The 22074-nt window shown below is 40.9% G+C and overlaps 1 protein-coding gene across 1 annotated transcript; it reads left to right on the top strand.

Moving 5' to 3' along the window:
* The first annotated feature begins 792 nt into the window (after window positions 1-792).
* Window positions 793-20530, top strand: LOC133913146 (phosphatidylinositol 4-kinase alpha 1-like). The gene is made up of 26 exons (XM_062356210.1): window positions 793-1868; window positions 2004-2345; window positions 2424-2582; window positions 6305-6475; window positions 6601-6759; window positions 6859-6986; window positions 7557-7863; window positions 8870-9038; window positions 9793-10010; window positions 10671-10829; window positions 10911-11093; window positions 12019-12495; window positions 12580-12939; window positions 13586-13800; window positions 14762-14939; window positions 15072-15208; window positions 15301-15454; window positions 15780-16046; window positions 16203-16280; window positions 16437-16484; window positions 17180-17352; window positions 17470-17665; window positions 18036-18176; window positions 19025-19233; window positions 19308-19469; window positions 19942-20530. The coding sequence occupies exons 1-26, from the start codon at window positions 1125-1127 to the stop codon at window positions 20198-20200; spliced, it is 5793 nt and encodes a 1930-aa protein (XP_062212194.1). The 5' UTR covers window positions 793-1124; the 3' UTR covers window positions 20201-20530.
* The last annotated feature ends 1544 nt before the right edge of the window (window positions 20531-22074 follow it).

The raw sequence follows: 22074 nt of genomic DNA, 5'->3' as shown, positions 1-22074 counted from the left end.
CAGATTTAACTTATTGCAGATATTTCATCTTCTTTTTTTATATGTTGCAATTATGGTTCTCAATATTATCACCTATGTTTTTCTATGTTGAATTATCCTATATTTGTTTCTTAAGATTTCTGAATACTACATTTTAATATGTTGCACTAGTATTAACTTTGTGTTGCATTGGGTATTTCTGAATACTACATTGGGTACTTTTCTTTTATTGTATTTTTATTTTGGTTCTGTCATTTGTTGCACTAAGTTTTTTGATTTGTTGCAGTGGTTATTTGTCTCTGTTATAATTAAAATTTATTGTAAATGTGGAGGCAACATTACGTATTTTAGACCATATAGATATGTAATTTTGGTGGTGTTGCAACTATATATTTGGTTTATTACATAGAAGTAATTTTCTAGTTGCAATACGAGTACTTAGATGTTACCTAATTGGTAATTGTTTCAGTAAATTTTGGATGTTGCAAGCTGTATTTCATACTGTTGCACACGTGAAGCTAAATTGTTTCATGAGTTAATATCAAATATTATGATGGAGAGCATTGGATTTCTATGTTACAGATCATTTTTTCTTGTTGTGCTCGTTAAATGTGTTGGTGAGTTTGATTTTTCTCTTATTTTTTGTTGAGGCATGGTGGAAGAAGCAAAACTCGATAATTAACAATTGGTGGTATTGAGAGTAGGGAGTAGATGGATGATTTAGTTGTTAAAAATCTATATTTTTTATATCAGTAGTAACATATATTTTTAATGATTTTTATCATCGATATAAGGAGAAGTTAAGTTATTAGAAGATTTTTATCACCGTAACTCTAGGATGAGCACTCAGTGGAGTACGAGGATAAACACCTAATGAAAGATGAGATTTTTTTTTATCAATCCTACGATAATAGGATGTACGATAGTCCGGATCGGACGTGCAAGCACTAGCAACATCGAAAAATTTAACACGAGCCATCCACCCAAACCACCCCCCCCCCCCCCGGCTCCACCAGTTGCTCTCGCGTCAGTGGGAAACAAGGGGAGGGAGGAGCGCATCTCCGCCTCCGCCCCCGCCCCGTCTCCGCTCCCGATCTGCCCCATGATCTGACCGCATTGCCGCTGCGGAACCCCCCCCCCCCGGGATGGAGGCGCTTAACGAGCTCTGCGACCTAGTGGCCGCACACCCGGATCTCCTCCTCGCCGACAAGCTCGCATGGCTCTCCTCCCGCTGCGTCGCCGCCCCGGCCCCGCCGCGCGCGTCGAGGGCGCACCTCCATTCGCTCCTCGCCCTCGCGCGGCTCCTCCCGGCGGGTGCCGCCGCTGGCGACGCGCCGCCCCCTCCCCCGCTCCTGGCCTTCCTCGCCTCCCACGCCTTCCTCTCCCCGGCCTTCTGGCCCCAGTCCTTCGCCCCCGCGCCGTTTCTCAACAGGCTCCTCCCGCTCCTTGCCGCGGCCCCCGTCTCCCCCGCCCTGTCATCCGCGCTCTCCGCCGCGCTCCTCGCTGCACTCGACGTCGCCGGCCCGGCCTCCGCGCCGCTCGCCCGCGCTTTCCTCTCCACCGCGGCGGCGGCGGCTCCCCTGCCTCTCCTCCCCATGGATGCCGCGTCCATCGCCGCGCGGCTGCTCCTCGAGTTCCCCGGCTCCGAGGAGACGCCGTCTAGGGCGAAGGGGAAGAGGGAGGACGCGGCATCCGAGGAGAACGGAGGGGTCCGGGAGGTGGTGCGGAGGTTCGAGGAGGAGGAGGTCAAAGCGCTGGAGAGGAAGGAGGTCGCATTCAGGTTGATCGTGCATATGATGGAGGGCGAGGGCGGGCTCGGGGTCGAGCAGATAGGGAAGGTCAGGAATGCCGCCGCGCGGCAGGTCCGGTCGCTCACGGATTTCCTCAAGGTGAGATGGTGTCTTCCCTCTGTTTGCGCCTGATTGCGTTTTGTGTGCCCACCTGAGAGTATCTTCTCTCTGTTTCGTGCCTGTGCATGTTGATGCTTGTTGCGGTTTGCTCATGATTGCGGTGATGGTTGGCAGATTAGAAAGCGGGACTGGAGGGAGCAGGGTGCACAGCTGAGGGCAAGGATAAACACCAAATTGATGTGTTGCGAAGCTGCAGTGGTGGTGCTGATCCGGAGCGTTTCTGCCATGGATACTGATAGCAAGTCTTCCAAGGATATGCTCCAGCAGACTCTAGCTTGGTTCATCGAGGCCACCAAGTCATGCATCCTGTCATCCTGGCGGAAGCTGAAGATCTGCGAGGAGCTATTCTGCACGCTGCTCAATGGGATAAGCCAGATAACTGTTTCGCGTGGGGGCCAGCTCCTGCCGGTGCTGCTGATTCCCTTAAAACCGCTTGTTGTGAGCACGTGTTCGCAGGCATGTTTCTTTTGTGCCTCTCTTGCTTGGACTATAGAAATTTATGGTGGTGCGGTCTAATGCGAAGCCGTCATGCAGGCTAATGTGACAGGCAGTAGCCCTGGGGCTTTGTTCGAGGCAGTGGTGAAATTGAGCTGTGAGATCATAGAGTTTGGCTGGACAAAAGATAGGGCTCTTGTTGACACATTCATTATGCGGCTAGCTGCATATGTTCGTGAACAGAATGACTATGAGGAGGTATTCCTTTTTTCTCTTCTATTAATTAGAACAGGAAAACTCTGTGCTCCATGAAGATTTGCTAAGATCCAGGAGTCTTCCTGTTTTAAACTGGGGTTTTTTTGTACCATATATTAGGATAGCATCCACGAAACAACCTTATTAGATGTTGCTCCTGCGTGTGGTGTGAAAATATTTTGCTCAAGGCAATCCCAGTTGCAGTCAAGCATGACATAATGCGTCATAGATCTAGTTGGATATGCTGATATGGCAATCCGGCTAGCAGGGTCTATTTGCAGAAAAACTCTAACAGACATATCACGAGCCTTGAGTGATAAATTGATATAACATCCGATCTGATGCGGGTATCCAATCCCGCCGCCGGGATGTCCAGCAGATTCCGGGCCTTGACAAATGGCTGGTAACCATTGTTCTTAGAAGAGCAAAAGGACCAGGAAAAGAATGGTTCCCAATACAGGATCCGAAGAAGAGAGACGAAAGGAATTTTAAGTAGGGGTGTTTTGATAGTGCAATGTTTTGGCGAACAAATAGATGGATCAGGTCATGTAACATTGTGTAAATTTGATAAAAAAACACTCTTGAAGCTACTATGCTGCATTAGAAGGGCACCTGTTGTTATTTCCAACTTGTGACCTGATGCATTGGTGGGTTTTATGTTAAGATAACACTTACCAGTTTCTCTGAAACCTTTCAAGCTGCAACGAGACTACCATTTGGTTGGACTTTGTTTCAATTTTAACAGTTCAACCTGTTGTAGTAGAGCTAGCATATTTCTTTCCATCTCTTTATGCATGCAGATACATGATGCAGATTGCAAGCACCGCAAAATTCAGCATGTTAAATTGTTTGTTGGGTGGGATCATTCTGAAAATTAAATTATGTCTATGCTTGGGACTTGAGAGCATCATTCTATTGCAGAATTAAGCTTGGCTGCTGCTGGCAGACTTAACTTTTTAGGACTTCACTGACTACTTAATGTGACAAAACATATGCATTGCAGTAGTGTCGGGACCTGTATAATGTGACTTACTTTTTAGGACTTCACGGACTACTTAATGTGACAAAACATATCCCTTGCCATATATTGAGCCAAGAATCAATCTTAATATATGGAGACTTCACAGATGATAACAAAACACACTGCCATTAACTTAACATGAAAAGTTGTTCTTACGGAGAGGACCTCTGAGGGTCAAAAAGCAAATAAACACCGCGGCTAACGCTATCTTCTCATTCCGCGTCTCCCACATGCAGTCGATGTAGAGTACCTCCTTAGAATCCTTCATCCTCAGAGTAATCTTCAGAATTTTCCCCGACTGAGCAGTGTGGTTATAGCAAGTGTGAGTATGTCTCGTACCTATGCAATTTGTGGTAAATTATGATATGAAGTTATTTACGATAATAAAGCTTACAAGGGTTTATTTGCATAAAGACATAATTTAATAAAAGTGAAAGTAAATGACTGAAAGTAAACATCCTCAAGAGTTGACCCTCTTGACCTCAACCGAAGTTGAACACCTCAACTGAAGTTGACCACCTCAAACATGGTTTACACAACCATGAATGACCTATCCACCCAAGGTTATCTAAAAACAGTGTATTCTAATCATGCGTGACATTCCTCGCCGCTCAAGACCGTGAATATGGTGATATATCACTTTTATACTTTGCAGAGGTTGTACACAGTGGGGTCTTCAAATTTTTCTGGCACTGGAAACCTGCAAATCTTCCTTCGAGACAGCGGCGTCTAATAGCAAAAGAAAACAAGGGAATAAACATCAAGAACCAAGAAAAGAGCTAAAAACACACCAAACAACTCAATTTATTATCTATGTGATTTTTGGTGAATTATTAGTGAAGGAAACGATTGGATCGAAGTTGCGACAGCGGAAATATGGCTTGGAAAGGGTGAAAGAAGGGTGTAGGAATTTTCTTGGGATTTTCTAGCAATTTTTATGAATTAAAAAGGATTTTTAGGAATTAAAGAAACACTAAAAAGAATTAAAACATATTATTCCAATTTTTTACTAAAGAAAACTCATTTTCTAATTTATCATAATAATTTACCATTTTTCCAGAATTTAAAACATGAAAGAAAACTTATCTAAACATTAAACAATTATTTCAGATTTATTAAAAACATTATTCAATATTAAAACATTATTCAGAACTTTATTTATTATTTTTAACACTAAACAGAATTAAAAAATTTATTCTATTTATTTTACCAAAGAAAATATTTAAATACCTTTATATAAATTATTAAAGAATTTACCAAATTTTAATTTTTTTTATAAAACCCTATTTTCAAATTTATGAATTATTTTCCTAAAAAAAGAAGATTATTGCGCAAGGCTGACGTCAGTGAGAGAATTAAAGAAAAAAGGAAAGGCTATGCTGATGTGGCTGCTAACTAGACCGGACTTTGCTGACTAGGCTGCCACGTAGGACACATGCGCATATGTGGCCTGTTGACGTGGATTAAGAGACGCTGACTGGGCTTCGGTCGAAGAGGTATCCTCGATCTAATCCTAGTCGTTGCTTTGAGATCAAACGGTGGGGGCTTACCTTCTCTCTTCGGCTCGGGACGACGTCGGCGGCACATGGTCAGAGCAGGGCGGAGAAGGCGTCATAGTGACCGAGGTGCTCCGGCGAGCGGCGTAAGAGCTTCTCTGAGCGCTAGCGAATTCGATTGAGGCACATGTGGATGTCAGGGCTTTGCGCAGAAGGATGGTGGTAGAGAAGGGCGGTGGCAAGCCTTCTTGCGAGCTTGCGATGGTGCTCTGGTGGCTGGCGGTTGGCGAGACAGCCACGAGGAGCCTTCTTGCGAGCTTGCGATGCTCTGGGACCCCTTTGGTGACGGTGAAGTGCTCTAGAGGCGGGGATTGGTCGCGGCGGCAGCGTGCTACTCCGGCAGCGGCATGAGCGCGAAAAGGGGCTCTCGGGCAACGATTGCCTTTTGGAATTCGAGGGGAAACCTTGCGTGTGGTGCTGCAGGGAGAGTCTCGGGGGGCCTTTTATAGCTCAAGGGTACAGAATCGAGGTTGGTGGCTGGTGGCAATCTCGCGAGCGCTTTCCAAAATCTAGGCCCCTAGTCCTCGCGCGATTGATCCCTCTTTCCATTTCTTTGGCCCGGGCTTCCATCTTCACGGTCGCATGTGATTCCCTTTCCTTCCTTTGGCGCGAGATTGACGTGGTTTGTCGGGCGTGGTACAGAGGGGAGAAGAAAGGAAGGAGGGTGGGAGGAGGAAACGAAGCCGACGGGCGGGCCCGGTGCGTCAGCGAGGGAGAGGGAGAGCGGGATCGCGGGCTGGCGCGAGCGTGTTAGCGCGGGGAGGAGGGAGAGGTGTGGGAGATGGGCTGAGGCGGCTTGGGCTAGGCGAGTGTGCGAAGTGGGGGAGGAGGTGCGGGACAGGGAGCGACTGTGCGAGCTGGGCTAGAGGGAGGCCGAGGGGAGGCGGACGCATAGAGGGAGGAGGAGGGGGAGGTGTTGGGCTGGGAGGGAAGAGGGATTAGGCTGAGGGAGAGAGAAAAAGGGCCCAGGAGGGATTTTGTTTTCTCTTTCTCTTTTATTTCTTTTCTCTTTTTCCAAAGGCAAACAATTCATTCATTTTTTTTATTTCTTGAAGAAAAAAATTTAGGTTACAAAATTCGGGTTGTTACAAGCAGCATTGGTTAAATGTAAATTCCTGGTTGTTTACTTGACTGTGAATCCATTACAGGATGGCAAAGAAAAAGAGGCAGTTCCGGTTATTCGACTTAATGTCATACGCCTTCTGGCTGAGTTATGTGTATGCTTGAAAAAATGGGAAGTTGTAGACATGACTTTGCCCCTTTTCATTGAACATCTAGAAGAGGGTGACGCTTCATCTCCAAGTTCATTGCGTCTACGAGTATGGCACTTTGTCTCTTACTGATTTACGTACTTTGGTCTTTCAATTTTGGTTTATGTTTCTTGCAAGTTTGCATGTCAAACAAAAGCACCCTTTCGAAACTCAGTTGCTTTAAACAACTGCAGTTATTAGATGCAATATCTCGTGTTGCATGCTTGGGTTTTGAAAAGTCATACCGTGAGAGCATTGTCTTGATGACAAGAAGCTATCTCGATAAAGTTAAAGCTGCAGGGGCTTCAGAAAACAACACATTGCCATCAGAAGCGACAACTGAGCGAATAGAGGTATGTGATGAGTTCTGTAAGAAATTTTCTGTATCTTAAAAAGTTGTAATTTCAACTTCTGTTCCATGTTCCATGCTAACTAGGTCAACAACATTCTAGACTCTTCCTGCAGGCTTTCTACTTGTCGCTTCCAACCTCACAAGCACAAAACTCAGGTCTGATTATCGTCATAGGCTATTGTCTCTGTGCTCAGATGTGGGGCTAGCTGCTGAATCTAAAAGTGGGAGGTAAGATGCTGTGCTGTTAGTCTCTATCAGTCTTATATTATAGATGAAGCTCAAGCATTATTGGGTCTTGACCGGTGTACATACTACCTCTGGTCATAAAAACATGATGTTTTGGACAAGGTTTGGTCCAACTTTTACAACTTTGACTAACAAAAGCTTTCAAAATATTTAGTTTGGAAACATTACAATCATGTGTAGATTTGTCTTGAAAAATGCTTCCACAATATCACAAATTTATTAGATTTTATAAACATATCATAATAGAAAATAGTGGTTAAAGCTATGCATTGAAGACCGTGTCTTGTCCAAAACGTCGTGTATTTGCTGGATGCCAAGTTGCCAACACACTTTCTTGTTTTGTATAGAATCTAATGCATATGCCTGCGTTTATTTATCTTGAAAGCAACAATTTATGGATGCTGGTTTATCTTCATCCTGTAGTGTTGTCTGTTTATTGTCTGATTCTGTATGTATCCTTTTTGTCTTCATTCATTTTATACAATTTTACTACTTAGCTTGTCATAATTAAGCTGAAGCAGTGTGCTTAGCATGATATTTTCATTAATGCAGGAGTGGTGCTGATTTGATGGGTCCGTTGCTTCCTGCAGTTGCTGAAATATGTTCTGATTTCGATCCAGTGTCCACTGTCGAGCCATCATTATTGAAATTGTTCCGAAACCTTTGGTTCTACATCGTCTTGTTTGGGCTAGCTCCACCCATACAGAGCAATCAGATACCTACAAAACCAGTTTCCACTTCATTAAGCACAATGGAGAGCATCAGTTCTATAGCTCTACAAGCTGTTGCTGGACCATACATGTGGAATAGCGAATGGTGTGTAGCGGTGCAACGTATTGCGCAAGGAACTCCTCCTCTGGTAAGTTATTTGGGGGCATAGAACCGGAAACAGTTTGTTTTCTGTGTGGTTAGAAATTTGAACTTCTTTTCCATGGACTTGTGAAATCTTGTACCTGCATGTTATATACTTTTGCCATATGTCTCCCTAAAGTTTTGGTGGCTTTCACACTATGTTGACCATTTATTGGGACAAATGTAGCTTAACTCTGTTTTGCGGAAGGACCGGGTCAGAGGTTCATTTGATAACTTTGCCTTAGCCAATAAAATTCTGAATTCAGTAGTAGTATGTTATTTTATAAATGCTTTGCAAGACTCATTACAAAATAATTTTGTTCATTTATTCAGTAAAGAGGCTTGTTTTATCATAATTTGCAAATAACAATATTTGGTAAAATAGATAGAAACATGATAGACTGTGGCACATAAGTTAACAAATTAAAATGGCATATGCTCTAGCTGATCAACTCTTTTTGGGCGGGGTAATCACATCACCTTAATTAAACAAATAAATTTCCAAGGAAATAGGCCATGTTACCTCCGTCTACCTTCCCAAAAGTCTAGAATACCCCCTCTACTATGAACTTGGTTTCAAAGGCGGTTTAACCATGCTCGCTGCTAATATCCTTTCCGATAGGCAGCACTTGTCATTGGTCCCAATGGATTTCTGTATCTTACAAAATACAAAATTACCACAGTTGATAATTGTGTTGAATGGATGAGAAAATATCTTATTTCGTCTCCTTCCCTTGTAATCATTTAAATATTATTTCATATTGATATTGTTCAGTTTTACGCCAGTTTCCCATTTTTCAAGTGCCATCTGCTAAAGTCTAATGCTATTTTTTTATAGTAATTAATTAGTGTTCTTGGATTAAGAATATGTTGACTCTTATCTTTTCCCTCCTTTTATGTAGAAGTTAGCAATTAGGATTGATACACCATTGTTGATCATCCCGTGCTGATGTCTGGTACTCTTGCTGCGCTTATTAATACCCTGTTTATCCTGTATGATTTCCTGATTTCAGGTTGTCAGTTCAGTGAAATGGCTTGAAGATGAACTAGAGTTAAATGCTCTGCACAACCCAGGTAGCCGCCGTGGTAATGGTAATGAAAAGGCTGCTGTTGGACAAAGAACTGCACTTTCTGCTGCTTTGGGAGGTCGAGTTGATGTAGCAGCAATGAGTACAATTTCAGGTCAGTGTTTATCCTCTGTTGAGTTCTTTACAGCTTATTTTTTGTTTATTTTATTTCTGGAAAATACAATATTGCCCTCTGATCAAATACAGACATAACTGTAGAACCAGGTGATTGCACTGTATAGGTCCTTAAAGCCTTGTCTTACAAGGTCCGAAAACTTCACAGTCTTCGTGGCAGGTCACTATACCTGCAGATAATCTCATGTAAATCTATCTGCTTGCGCAGTTTTCATGCAAGCATAGAAGCTTTTTAATGGCTCACACAGATATCTGTGACAGATCTCCTGTAGTCAAGCATTTTGTTAGTGGAAGCCCAAGGGCATTCCTCCAAATGTTGGTAGATGATTCAAAATGTGTTGGGGTGGATCCTGTGTTCGAGGAATGTTTGGGGAGCACCTGGCCTTCCTGAGAATACAAGACACCCAAGCTTCACCCCTTGGCAGTCACTTTAGCACTTTGCAAGAGAGACCTTTCCCCTGGGTGTGATGGAAGAGGTAAAGGGACTGGTTGAGGGAATGAAGATTAGACTTTGTTGTGCATTGTTCTGTACCAGTGCATTTCTTCAGGGACCAACTTATACAGGGAAAAATCTGCTGTCGTTGAAATCAAAAGATACACTTCATTTTCCTTGTTGGAACTAAATTGGATTTGTTGTTAGTTACTTATCCTCGGCTTTCTTTGAGTAAGTGGTCTATTAAGCAAATGAAATTTTGTTGAAGTATTCCATTAATCCTTGTTTACTTCATTTTCAGGGGTTAAAGCTACATATCTCCTTGCAGTTGCTTTCCTGGAGATATTGCGTTTTAGTTGCAATGGCGGCATACTCTCAGCTACTTCTACATTGAATAAATCAAATAGTGCATTCAGTTGCGTGTTTGAATATCTGCTAACTCCCAACTTGACACCAGCAGTATCTCAGTGTTTGACGGCTGTTGTGCATAGAGCTTTTGAAACAGTGCTGTCATGGCTGGTACACTCCTCACTTGAACATGTTTTGAGAATATCTTTGGCATGTGATATTTGTCTTGTATCCCATCATTTACTTTGAAATATGTAGCAAACTAGAAGTCATGTTCAGTGATAAGCTATGCACTGTGTTGTTTTCTGCTGAATTTAGATGGAGCACACACTCGAGGTCATTGCTAGTGTCTTGATAGCTTTTGATAGGTGCTTGCATTTCGCATTGGATGCATGGTCACATCTAGGATTCTTGTTGAGCTGTCAAGTTGTTAGGAAATGTGTTGTAGAAAAATGATACATTAAAAGTGTGCAAATGGTTGCTTTGTTGATCTTAAAGTAAAGACGTGCCCGACAAGAAAAGGCCTCATCCATTGACCGACAAGAAAAGGCCTCATCCATTGACTAAAAGATGTTTTAGTTTTCCTGTTTGATCAGTATGAATGGAGCACTGACTACCACTTGCGTTTTGTGTTCCATTATTGACATCTGCTTTGGATCATGCTTCATATATCAGGAATTTTCTTTGCGTCCTGTTCCATATAACTTAGATATTCCATCATCCATCCATTGACCATGCATCATATTCATTTTATTGGGTCATGTTCAGAGCTAATGATAAACCTGTAACTTGTAGCTGTGCACCAGAATGATTATATTTTCTTGTGCCCAGGAGGATCGTATATCTGACATAGGTGAAGGAGCTGATGTTAGAGAGTTGGTTCTTTCTGTTCATGCTTGCTTCCTCATAAAGAGCATGTCTCAGAGGGATGAAAATGTTCGTGATGTGAGTGTTAAGCTGTTAACTCAGCTGAAGGAAAAGTTTCCACAGGTTGGCTTCATCGATTTGGCTGGTCGTGTTTTAATTTATTGATTTGAGACACTGATGGACACTAGTATACTGAATTTTCAGGTCCTCTGGAACTCGTCATGCTTGGATTTACTTCTTATTTCTGTTCATAATGAGTTGACTTCTGGTCCAGTCAGTGATCCTGCTTGGGTTGCAACTGTACGCTCACTATATCAGAAGATTGCTAGGGAATGGTTAACTAGTGCTCTTTCATACGCTCCATGTACCACCCAAGGCCTTATACAGGTTTAGTGAATATGATATTATTTAGCCCAAGTTTTATTCCATTGGTCTGAGGTTGTGTGAAGCTGATGCATTATTTCTTGTTAGTAGATGGTCACTGTCCTGTGAATATTAAGGTTGCTCCTTGCTTGTCTGGTTGAGGTTTAAGGTTACTGATTGCCTAGATCCTTTTTCCTACATTAGATATCCTTTATAATATGTTTTTCTACACTTCACTTCTTCCTTTGGATCTAGCTTTCCTATCTGAAGAAGTCTATGAAAATAATGTTGCCAACCAAAATAACTTGCTACATTTTGAGTATTTGCCCATTGTTTGCTTGAATGTAATACAGGAATCATCTATAAATTGTTTGGTTGAACAGAATATATGAAACCTATGAAGTTTGCGTTTTCACTTTGACTATTGCATATAAATTTCACATCCCATACCACAACTGAATGAACATAGGTCTTCTTGCTATCTGATCCAACTGAATGTTTTGATTATCTGATTAGTGAAATTTCCACATTGTACTAATACGGGTCAGTATGAGATAAACAAGCACTATCAATATTACTGCCAGAAAGAAATTACTGAAAACCTTTTACTAGTGGCATACTGGCATTACACTTCTGTAAGTGGTGCATCACTGCATCAGCCCGCTAGCTCATTATCCCATCATTTATTGACAAAAAGATGTCCATCGTTATCATCTGTTGTTTACTGGAAAAAAAAAATCTGATCAGAGAAGAAAGTGCTTGACTGTTTGTGTGTTCTATATTTCCCCCCAGAATACTACATTTCTAAATCAGCCTTTGTTTAGAATTTTTATTTTACAAACTTATGCCACAGGCATCATCATGCTGGGATAAGAAGTTTGTAATTGTTGTTTCCCCCCCACTGAATTCCTGATATAGCTACTGAAGAGGTTTTAATTGCATTGATCAGGAAAATTTTTGCAAGCCAAGTGGAGTACAGAGAACACAACATACAGCAGATGTCGTCTCACTTTTATCTGAGATACGTATTTGTAGTGGAAAGAATGATTGGAATGGGATCAGGACAGCCAACGTTCCTGCAGTTATGGATTCTGCTGCAGCAGCGTCAGGAGCCAAAAAAGAAGCACCTGATTTCACTCTGGAAGTACTCTCTACCGCAGTAGTGAGTGCAACTGTGAAATGCAATCATGCTGGTGAGATTGCCGGTATGAGAAGGTTGTTCAGTACTATGGGAGGCTTAAACATGGGCTTGTCTCCTCTTGGTACGCAGTCTGCCCAGCCCCTTCAGTCATTTGATGAAGTTTTTGTGTCCAAATTTGTTTGTCTTCTTCAGAATTTTGTTGTTACTGCGGAGAAACAACCAATAGACAATTCACAATTTCGTGAAACTTGTTCTCAGGCTACAGCATTACTTCTTGATCACATGGTAAATTGTTTGCACCTTGGTGGCCTGTTATTTCCTTAATTCTTTCCTTTGATTGTATTTTTTTGTTGTTGCTGTGATGCATAGGTGTCTGATTCTAGAGGAAATCTGGAAGGGTTTTCTCAGCTTGTACGGCTTCTATGCTGGTGTCCTGCTTATATTTCTACCCCTGATGCAATGGAGACTGGAATATATATCTGGACATGGCTAGTATCGGCAGCACCTTCTTTAGGTCCTCTTGTGCTTGCGGAACTTGTTGATGCATGGCTGTGGACAATAGATACAAAGCTTGGCTTGTTTGCATCAGATATGAATTATTCTGGCCCTGATGCAAAATTGAGGCCACATCTAATTGCTGGTGAGCCTGAGACACCACCAGAAAAGGATCCAGTTGAAGCAATAATAGCCCATAGACTCTGGCTTGGCTTCTTTATTGATCGGTTTGAGGTTATAATCACACCTTTTCGTTTTCTTTATGTTATGAATTGTTACAGTTCCTTTCTATGCCTAACTAAGATATCGGTGTGCAAACAACCTATCTTCATTTGTTCATATATAAGTATATAACAGCTGTTGAACCTTTTTCTGAATTGCACTTCTTCTTTTTTCTGTATCATTTGAGTGTGTTCGATATGGTGGAATTTATGTTAAATTTTCATAAAATATCTTATTTACTTCCATGTACTTGATAAATCTTTATATGTAAACTGTTTAAGGAACTCCTATTGTGATATATCCCCAGAATATGTTTATGTTTTAGATAGCTGTTTCTTTCATCCTTCAAGATCTTGAAATCATCTTTATATCTTTTAAGATAAGAATTAAGATAAGAAAACTCAAGATAATCCCTTTTAAATCTTTTGCACCTGTGAACTGAAAGAAACTTATTTGCACTGTTTCTCCAATATAAGAGTCAACCTGTAATGTTCTATAATATTCTGAAGAAGCATTACTGTACTCTTTTCCCGTCAGGGATGTATATTTAGATTGGTTCCTATCTAGGTTGTGTTATCTTGTTTTGTTGCTTTATCATCTTTCGTGTATCTTTTGAAAGCTGGAACTTAGCAGCCTTATACGAGTATTATCCTGACAGGTGGTTCGGCATGATAGCATTGAGCAACTTCTACTTCTAGTTCGGATGTTGCAAGGAACAATGAAGTCGCCAACTCATTTTTCTCGCCATCCTGCTGCTACTGGCACTTTCTTTACTGCAATGCTCCTTGGGCTGAAGTTTTGCTCATGCCAGTCTCAATCTAACCTGCAGAAATGTAATATGGGGCTTCAATTGTTAGAGGACAGGGTATACTGGTAAAAATTACCATGTGTCCTAATCTATTTACTCGTTGGGTTTCATGATATGCTTATACAGTGTCTGTTACATCGCTTTCCTAGTTTCTGTATCTTGAATTGTTTTAGCGTAAATATTAATCATTAGCAAAATCTTGATACTTTGAATAATAAGGTGAAACAAAATGCCATAGGCTAGGTTTAGATGTCCCTGAACCCAAACATCGCGACCTCGGCAGTGAGTGGCAGCCACACCACAAGGACCGTGATAGAGAAAGGGATGCGGGTCTGATTGATATTTCTTACTGCCTGATGAATAATGAAATGCCAGCTGCCCTTTTATAGGGCTTCACATGAGTCTAAGAAACCAAATATATTCTTATGTCTAGCTGATAACAAATCTAATCTATCTGTTATCTCTAATTAATCCTCTTAGGTAACAAACCAAATAACTAATTAATAGGTAAGGGGACTTACCTCTAAGTTGTCACATGAACAGTACCCCCAACGCCTGCACTTGACACAAAGTTCAAAGTTGTTTGGAATATCTTGAATTAGAATTATAGGTTTTAGTTGCTTGGTCACAGGATTTTGGTTTGTATTTTGGTTGCTTGGTCACAGGACATATATATTCTTATTTTATAATGTCACTAATTACCAAAGCTGATTTTTGATATGGTAACATAAATCTCGGTGATATTCATTTCATTCTGCTTAGTTTTAGACATTCAGTTGATACATCTCTAGCAACATCAAGAAAATCATTGATACCTTTCTCTTGTTATTAAGAGTGATTATGTGGCAACGGAATATCTTTTATGCTTCAACTATATATTACCATTAAGTATGGTTATGTAATAATATCATATTCTGACACTTCATGCTTACTTCTTTGCAATGTCAAATTTGCATCTTTGTTGTTTGTGCCAACCATCTTTGGTTGCATGCTAATGCACCTTGCTTGTCACATCTTTTGTTTCAGTGCTGCTTTGGGATGGTTTGCTTATGCACCTGAGTGGTATGAATCTCCAAACAAAACTTATGCTCAGAGAGAGGCTCAATCAGTGTCAGTGTTTGTCCATTTTCTGCAAAATGAGCGCACCAGTGGTTCCGTTGATTCTGTTTCAAAGTCACAGGGACATGAAAGTGAACATAATATGGTATGATTTGACCAACGGTTGTGTCCCCATTAACCTTCCCCTCCTTGGAGAATTAAATATTCCTCTCACCTATGTCCACTAAATGTTTGGAAATGCCTAACCTTTCTCTCCGTCTTTTTTCTTCGGTTGCAGGTGGATCAAATCCACCCTGTCTGGGGCTGTGTTGATAACTATGCAACTGTACGGGAAAAACGTAAGCAATTACTGCTGATGCTTTCTCAGCATGAGGCAGACAGGCTTGAAGTCTGGGCACAACCAATAAATACAAAGTAATTATAATACATATACTCTTCATTCTTCTTTTATATTTTACTGGTGCTATTGAGTTCGAATTCACATGTGTCCCATTTATATATGTCAGAGATACGGCAACGTTTCGTGGTAAAATTAGCTCAGATAAATGGATTGATCATGCCAGAACTGCTTTTGCTGTTGATCCTCGAATTGCTCTCTCTATGACTTTGAGGTTCCCCACAAATTCAGCATTGCAGTCCGAAATTACTCAGTTGGTACAGGTATGGTTCTTCTTGCCTATAGCTGCTACCTTTTCAGATATTAGATCTCTACTGGGTTCCTTTTTCTCTTCTCATTCAAGTCCTGTTTCTATCTCTGCTTTGCATCTTGTTCCATTAGCACGTGTATAGAGACTTGTTATAATAGTGTCGGAATATATTAGTGAACTTAGGATCCATACCTGTTGATTGTGTTATTGGTTTGATTATTTATCGACTTATTGTGCATGTTTAAAATCCTTCTGCCTGCTGCTTTCTTTCAGTGACAAGGCTGACTGATGTTGCTATATGTTATATGCCTATATCTTATCATGTTTTTTCTTTGTAGACGCGGTTATTGGAGCTCCGTACAATCCCTGAAGCATTACCCTTTTTCATCACTCCAAAGGCAGTGGATGAAAATTCAGCATTGTTACAGCAACTTCCACACTGGGCTCCATGTTCTGTTACACAGGCACTGGAGTTTCTCACTCCACCTTATAAAGGACATCCGCGTGTTATGGCATATGTCCTTCGTGTCTTGGAGACTTACCCTCCTGAGACTGTCACTTTTTTTATGCCACAGTTGGTACAGTCTCTCAGATATGACGAAGGGGTAAGAATTTCTTTCATTGATATTTCTGTCATGAATGCAGCTGAGAAGTATCAAATTGTCTCAATCTGATCTTTTGCTTTAACATTGCTTATAGAAGTTATATTGTTTACTTAGTTAACGAATGTATCTCATTGTTCTTACCTTTTAACTCATCAGAAATTGGTTGAAGGATATTTGCTTGGAGCTGCTCGGCGAAGTAATATATTTGCTCATATATTAATATGGCATCTGCAGGTGAAATTTATTTCGCTTGTACTCTGTTATATCTAGAATTTCATATCCTCCTTTTTTCTCAAATAAAATAAGATTTCATGTTTTTGTTCTGTAACTTATTCCTTATGTCAAATTCTTTCACTGAGTTGTTTTTTGGTCTTGGAACTTGAAATGTAGGGAGAATGTGTTCCAGAGGAATCTGGGAAGGATGCAGTTGTTCAAAAGGTATTTCATCTTTTATTTTTGTATAGCTTGATTCTTCCGTACCTTGTCTTTTTGTTGTCAAAATATGCATTAGCAAACAAGTACTATGGTAAGCATGGTGTGTTTAAATAGAAGATGCTCTCAGGCTATCACCCTTAAGGCCTTATGCTGCAATCATGCAGGTTTTGGCACCAAATCGAATACAAAAGATTTCAAAAGAAAACATTTTTAGTTCACTCTTCACATGTATGCAGTTTCATTTCATGTGAAGAGCAACTAAAATGAGATAACTCTGACAAGTGATAAATCAAAATAAATGGAAAAAAATGATGAATGTTACTGTTCCCAGCAAACTTATTTCTGTTTCTTCTAACAAGTTTGAAGTTGCAATTTTATAGGGTGCAACGAAACTTCAGATGCTGCAGCATAAATTCTTTTTTGAACTTTTTTCATGTTTATTTGGTGCCAAAACGAAAAGTTGATTGCATAATTGCACAAGATTTGTTGCTGTGTTTAAAACATAAAATCATGGTTTTCTTTTCAATTTGATGCTTTTCTGACTACAATTATAGCTCTCACTTACTATTTTGTTCCTTGTAATATAGTTGATGTTTTCTGTTTGTACTGAAACCTGCATTATTTTAGTTGATTATATCTGTCATACAATGCCTTTTCAAGGTCACAAGTACAATGTTCATGTTTACATTTCTTTTCAGGCCAGTGCATTCCACTCCTTGCTTCCTGCCGTTAGGGAGAAAATTATTGACAGTTTCACTCCAGAGGCTCGTGATATGTTTGAAAGAGAGTTTGATTTCTTTGACAAGGTCACCTCTATTTCTGGTGTTCTTTTCCCTCTTCCTAAGGAAGAGCGTAGAGCGGGTATTAGAAGGTAATTCTAGAAGAGCTATTGTAATGTTTCATTCAAGAACTGAGAACTTACTATCATAAAACTTCCGATGTTGTCATCTGTGTTTTTGGGCACTTGATTTTGAACTCTTTCATGCAGGGAGCTGGAGAAGATCACGGTTCCAGGTGATGACCTCTACCTACCTACTGCAACAAACAAATTAGTATGGGGTATACAACTGGATAGTGGTATCCCTCTCCAGTCTGCTGCAAAAGTTCCAATAATGATTACTTTTAACGTGGTTGATCGTGATGGGAACCCAAATGATGTAAAACCACAGGCTTGCATTTTTAAGGTAAATAAAATATTCTTTGCATTGCAGTCTACACAAATAATGTGTGTCATGGTTGTAACCTGCAGATCTAGATTTTTTATCACATATGAAGCTATAATCCTCAATATTAGCTAATTTTAAGGACTAAAGATATTACCACAAAACTTAAAAGTTGCATTGAGGTGCGAAAATTTGTGCTTATAAAAGAATTGTAGTACATGTACAAACCACCACCACCAACGCGTACTGTAGTTGGATCCATTTTCATCCAAACTGTATTTTGACTGTTCCTGTCTTCATTTAGGTAGATTAGTAATTCCTTATCTTTCATGCCTGTTACTTTTCTATCATCTAGTATGCTTGACACAAGCTGGTTTCTATGCTATAACAGGTTGGTGATGACTGTAGACAAGATGTGCTGGCTCTCCAAGTTATTGCTCTATTAAGGGACATATTTCAGGCTGTCGGATTAAACCTATATCTCTTTCCTTATGGTGTTTTGCCCACTGGACCTGAACGAGGCATAATTGAGGTGAGCATGCATTTGCAATTGTTCTGTTTCTTTTGTGCCTATATGGACTATGGAATCACCAATTACTGATTTTAGACAATCATGTGTAATTTATTGTTTTCTACTCAAACAATTTTGCGAGACACTTTAAAACTAAAGATCTAGGTGCTTGAGGTGAAAATCCTAGTAACTTGTATAGAAGAAAAATTCCCTGCAACTGCAACTTCACTAAGTTCATGAGTAAATTAAACTTTGTTTGTTGGTACATGATGTTTTGACTTTTCATCAACTAAAATGTACATTCTGTTCACAACCATATGACATTTTGAGCATTGTATGATCTCCAAGATTTAAGTTCAGCGATTGATCTCAGTGATTTTGGTGCTAAAAGTACTGATATTATTCCTTTGTGGCCAATCTCAATACTTATATGTGTTATTGGTCAAAGTTAGGAAAAAATCACTGCATCGTTTCCCAGCGTGTCCATACATTTGTAAATGGCGGGACTAACATGTGTTTTTGTCAAAGTTAGGATAGATTCACTGCACTGTTTCCCAGTGCGTCCATACATTTGTTAATGGCGGTGCTAGCATTCTTGTGGCAGCTTTAGCATTTAGTTAGTCCACCGGAAGTTTAGATTTGTAACCGCAATCAGCACTCCAGTATATTCTATTGTGCATTAATTTGCTTTTGGATTCTTGGAGATATTAGAATATTCCTTCTATACTCGGAGTTATTGGTCAAAAATAGGAAATACTCACCGTTTCCCAGTGTGCGCATCCATTTGTAAATTGCGGCGCTAGCATTCTTATTGGCTAGTTTTTTGGTTTCCACCATGATTTATCTATCTTAATCCGAACATGCTGCAGGTGGTCCCGAATACTCGGAGTAGAAATCAAATGGGTGAAACAACTGATGGTGGTTTATTAGAGATATTTCAGCAAGACTACGGCCCTGTAGGTTCACCTTCTTTCGAAGCTGCTCGAGAAATGTTTATGATCAGTAGTGCTGGATATGCTGTTGCTAGCTTGCTTCTTCAACCGAAGGATCGGCATAATGGCAATCTTCTCTTTGATAGGTATGTCTTGCTCTGTTGTTTTTAAATGATTGGGTGAATGTAGAATTTCGCTTAACCTTCACTTGTTGGTGTAGTTATGGGAGGCTAGTTCATATTGATTTTGGATTTATTTTGGAGATTTCACCTGGAGGAAACATGGGGTTTGAGAGTGCACATTTCAAACTAAGCCATGAGATGACTCAATTGCTCGATCCTTCTGGAACTATGAAGAGTGACACCTGGAACCAGTTTCTCAGGTAAAGCATATTGGGTGACTTTTGTGCTTAGTAATCTGCACATTTTCTTTTAATGAATTGGAATATTGGGTCGCTGTGGTATGCTTAGTAGTCTGCACTTGTAATCTAGTAAGCACATGGTTGATGTAGCTTGTGAATACTGGGCCATATTAGTTTAGGACTGAACGAAGGAAAGCAAGCTCTTCTGGATCTATGTGTGGTGATATTGTTTCAAAATTTACATGATTTGAATTACTTTATTTAGCTTTTTGTAGCAAGAAAGCATTTGTAAGGTTGAAATTTTAAAATGATATAGAACCTACCGATCATTAGTTAGTTCCCTTCCGAGTGGTTATGTTTTCGTCTTTTTTTTTCACCTGTGGTTCAAATATAAAGTGATTCTCTGCTATAAAAAATATTTAGCAAGCATTTTGTGTTGTTTTTTTAGTGATATGTACAGTATGATGTTCTGATTCGAATATTGTCCTTTCAGATTGTGTGTCAAAGGATACCTAGCAGCAAGAAGGCACATGAATGGGATTTTAACTACAGTCAACCTGATGGTGGACAGTGGGCTTCCTTGCTTTAGCAGGGGAGATCCTATTAATAATCTTCGGAAACGGTTTCATCCAGAGATGAACGAGCGTGAGGCTGCTAATTTCATGGTACGAACATGTGTTGATGCCTACAACAAGTGGACTACTGCAGGGTACGACCTGATTCAGTACCTGCAGCAGGGTATTGAGAAGTAATTCATTTCTCGTTTGTAAATGGTATGTTCGTGTACATCAATTGTATGTAGCCTCTATTTTTTTTAAAAATAGAATTAATTTTTTGAGTCGTTTCATTGTATGGTAAGGATGAGGGATTTCAAGTGATTGACAGAGGTTGTACGTTGCACAGGCAATTCTTTTTTCTCGTATTGTAAGACAGCCTAGCGAGTAGCTCGTAGACCATAAAGTTTTGTATTACGGCCAGAGAATCCATTGTTTTACCAGACATGTATGATGTATCATGTATGATTCGTAGATTTGTGATGTGAATTCTTTTTTCTTTCCATTACGAGATATTGTTCAATCTTAGACGTGGTGTTGTTGGGCGTGTGTACTGTGCAGTGTTGCGTGGACTTTGTGGCTATTAGGAATAGCAACTTGTATTTAACTATAGTTTATGGGACAATATGTACAGTGTATAAGAAAGTACATGATAAATATTTTAGTAGTAGTAATCTATATGTAATATATGGATAAGAACTATATTCCTAACATTGTGATCGAAGCTTTTTCCTGAAAGTGTATGTAAGATGCACGCCAGGAGGTGAACTCTAGGTACATTAAAGAGCATGCATCTGGATACCTACATACCTAATCTGAGCATCACCGTTCCTGATATTTTCTTTCCTTATGCTACAGTAGAGACAGGTGGAAACAAGAGTATGACCCCTACCCTACTGTCTTTGGTTTGTCGGCGGCGTGAATAGGATGAGAGGCCTATTTGGTTTACCTGTATCTAGGCTCTTTTTTGTTTCTTGTATTAGCGATCCACGATTCCCCGTGAGGAATTCCTCTATTAGAGGATGTGGAGATTTTATTCTTCGCAGGGATATAAATAGTAGAAATTATATTCCGTTGGGTTTACCCAGGACGGGTATAGAAAAATATTCTCCATCTCTGTTTCCCAGCGGAGACCTATTTCGGCCCGGTGGTGGTGGTCTAGGCGTGCGCGGTTGGCCTAGACAGGAGCTAGGTGTGTGGCCCAGTCTAGGTGGGCGTGCGCGGGGGAGCCTAGCAGGGTGGCCCAGGCCAGAGCGCTGCGGCCCAGCGGCTAGGTGGGCTGACGGATGCAGGAGAGGTCTAGGTGGGTCGCTGACTCTTCAATTGTTAGTAGGGACGGGTTCCTTGTCGGGCCCCCATTCCACGCGCGAAGATGGGGATAGGGAGAAAATAGTCCCCGCGAGCGGAGGTGGGGACGGGGATGGGAAATTTTTCTTCGTTTGGGGGTGGGGATGGGGAACCATTCCCCGATGGGTAATTCCCAGTTGACATCCCTAGCTGAAGCTCTTCTCCTCGGTTTATGCCACCATCACGGTTCTTCCTGGCGCTGGTAAGATGAGTTCTATGGGTGAGTTCTCCTTCCACGACTTCTAGCACCGTGCGGGCGATCGACACGCGAGGAAGGACGTCGTGGTCCTGCTCGGTGGGCCGTTTCTGCCTGGCTGGGAGGGAGGTTCTTTTTGCGAATGGGATGGAGCTCTGTTTTTTTCCCATTTGTGGGATGTGCTTTTGGATCGACGGCGACAATGGACTTCATTTATGGTTGGCTGGTTTCGTTGGGTCAATGGACGGTCGTTGCAGAGCTTTACTTCCTCAGCCAAATCCAGTGTGTTTGTTACCGATGAATGTTGCAGCTCAATAATAGGATTGGAACTCTCGCTGGAGATGGTTGTTTGGACTAGAATCCGGCTCCGGTGGTTGGCAGACTTCTGCTTTGCAGTGCTGCGATGCGCGTTGGAGGCTGGATATAAAGAAGATGACAAAGAGGACCATGCTGTGCTTCATTGTATTTTCTTTCTGTTTCAGGATCCTTGTTGCAAATGGGGATGTATTGTACTGAATTCTTAATATAA

The sequence above is a fragment of the Phragmites australis genome, chromosome 3 (genome assembly GCF_958298935.1).
Source record: "Phragmites australis chromosome 3, lpPhrAust1.1, whole genome shotgun sequence".
NCBI classification, from domain to species: Eukaryota; Viridiplantae; Streptophyta; class Magnoliopsida; order Poales; family Poaceae; genus Phragmites; species Phragmites australis.
This window is presented reverse-complemented; position numbering and strand designations above follow the sequence as displayed.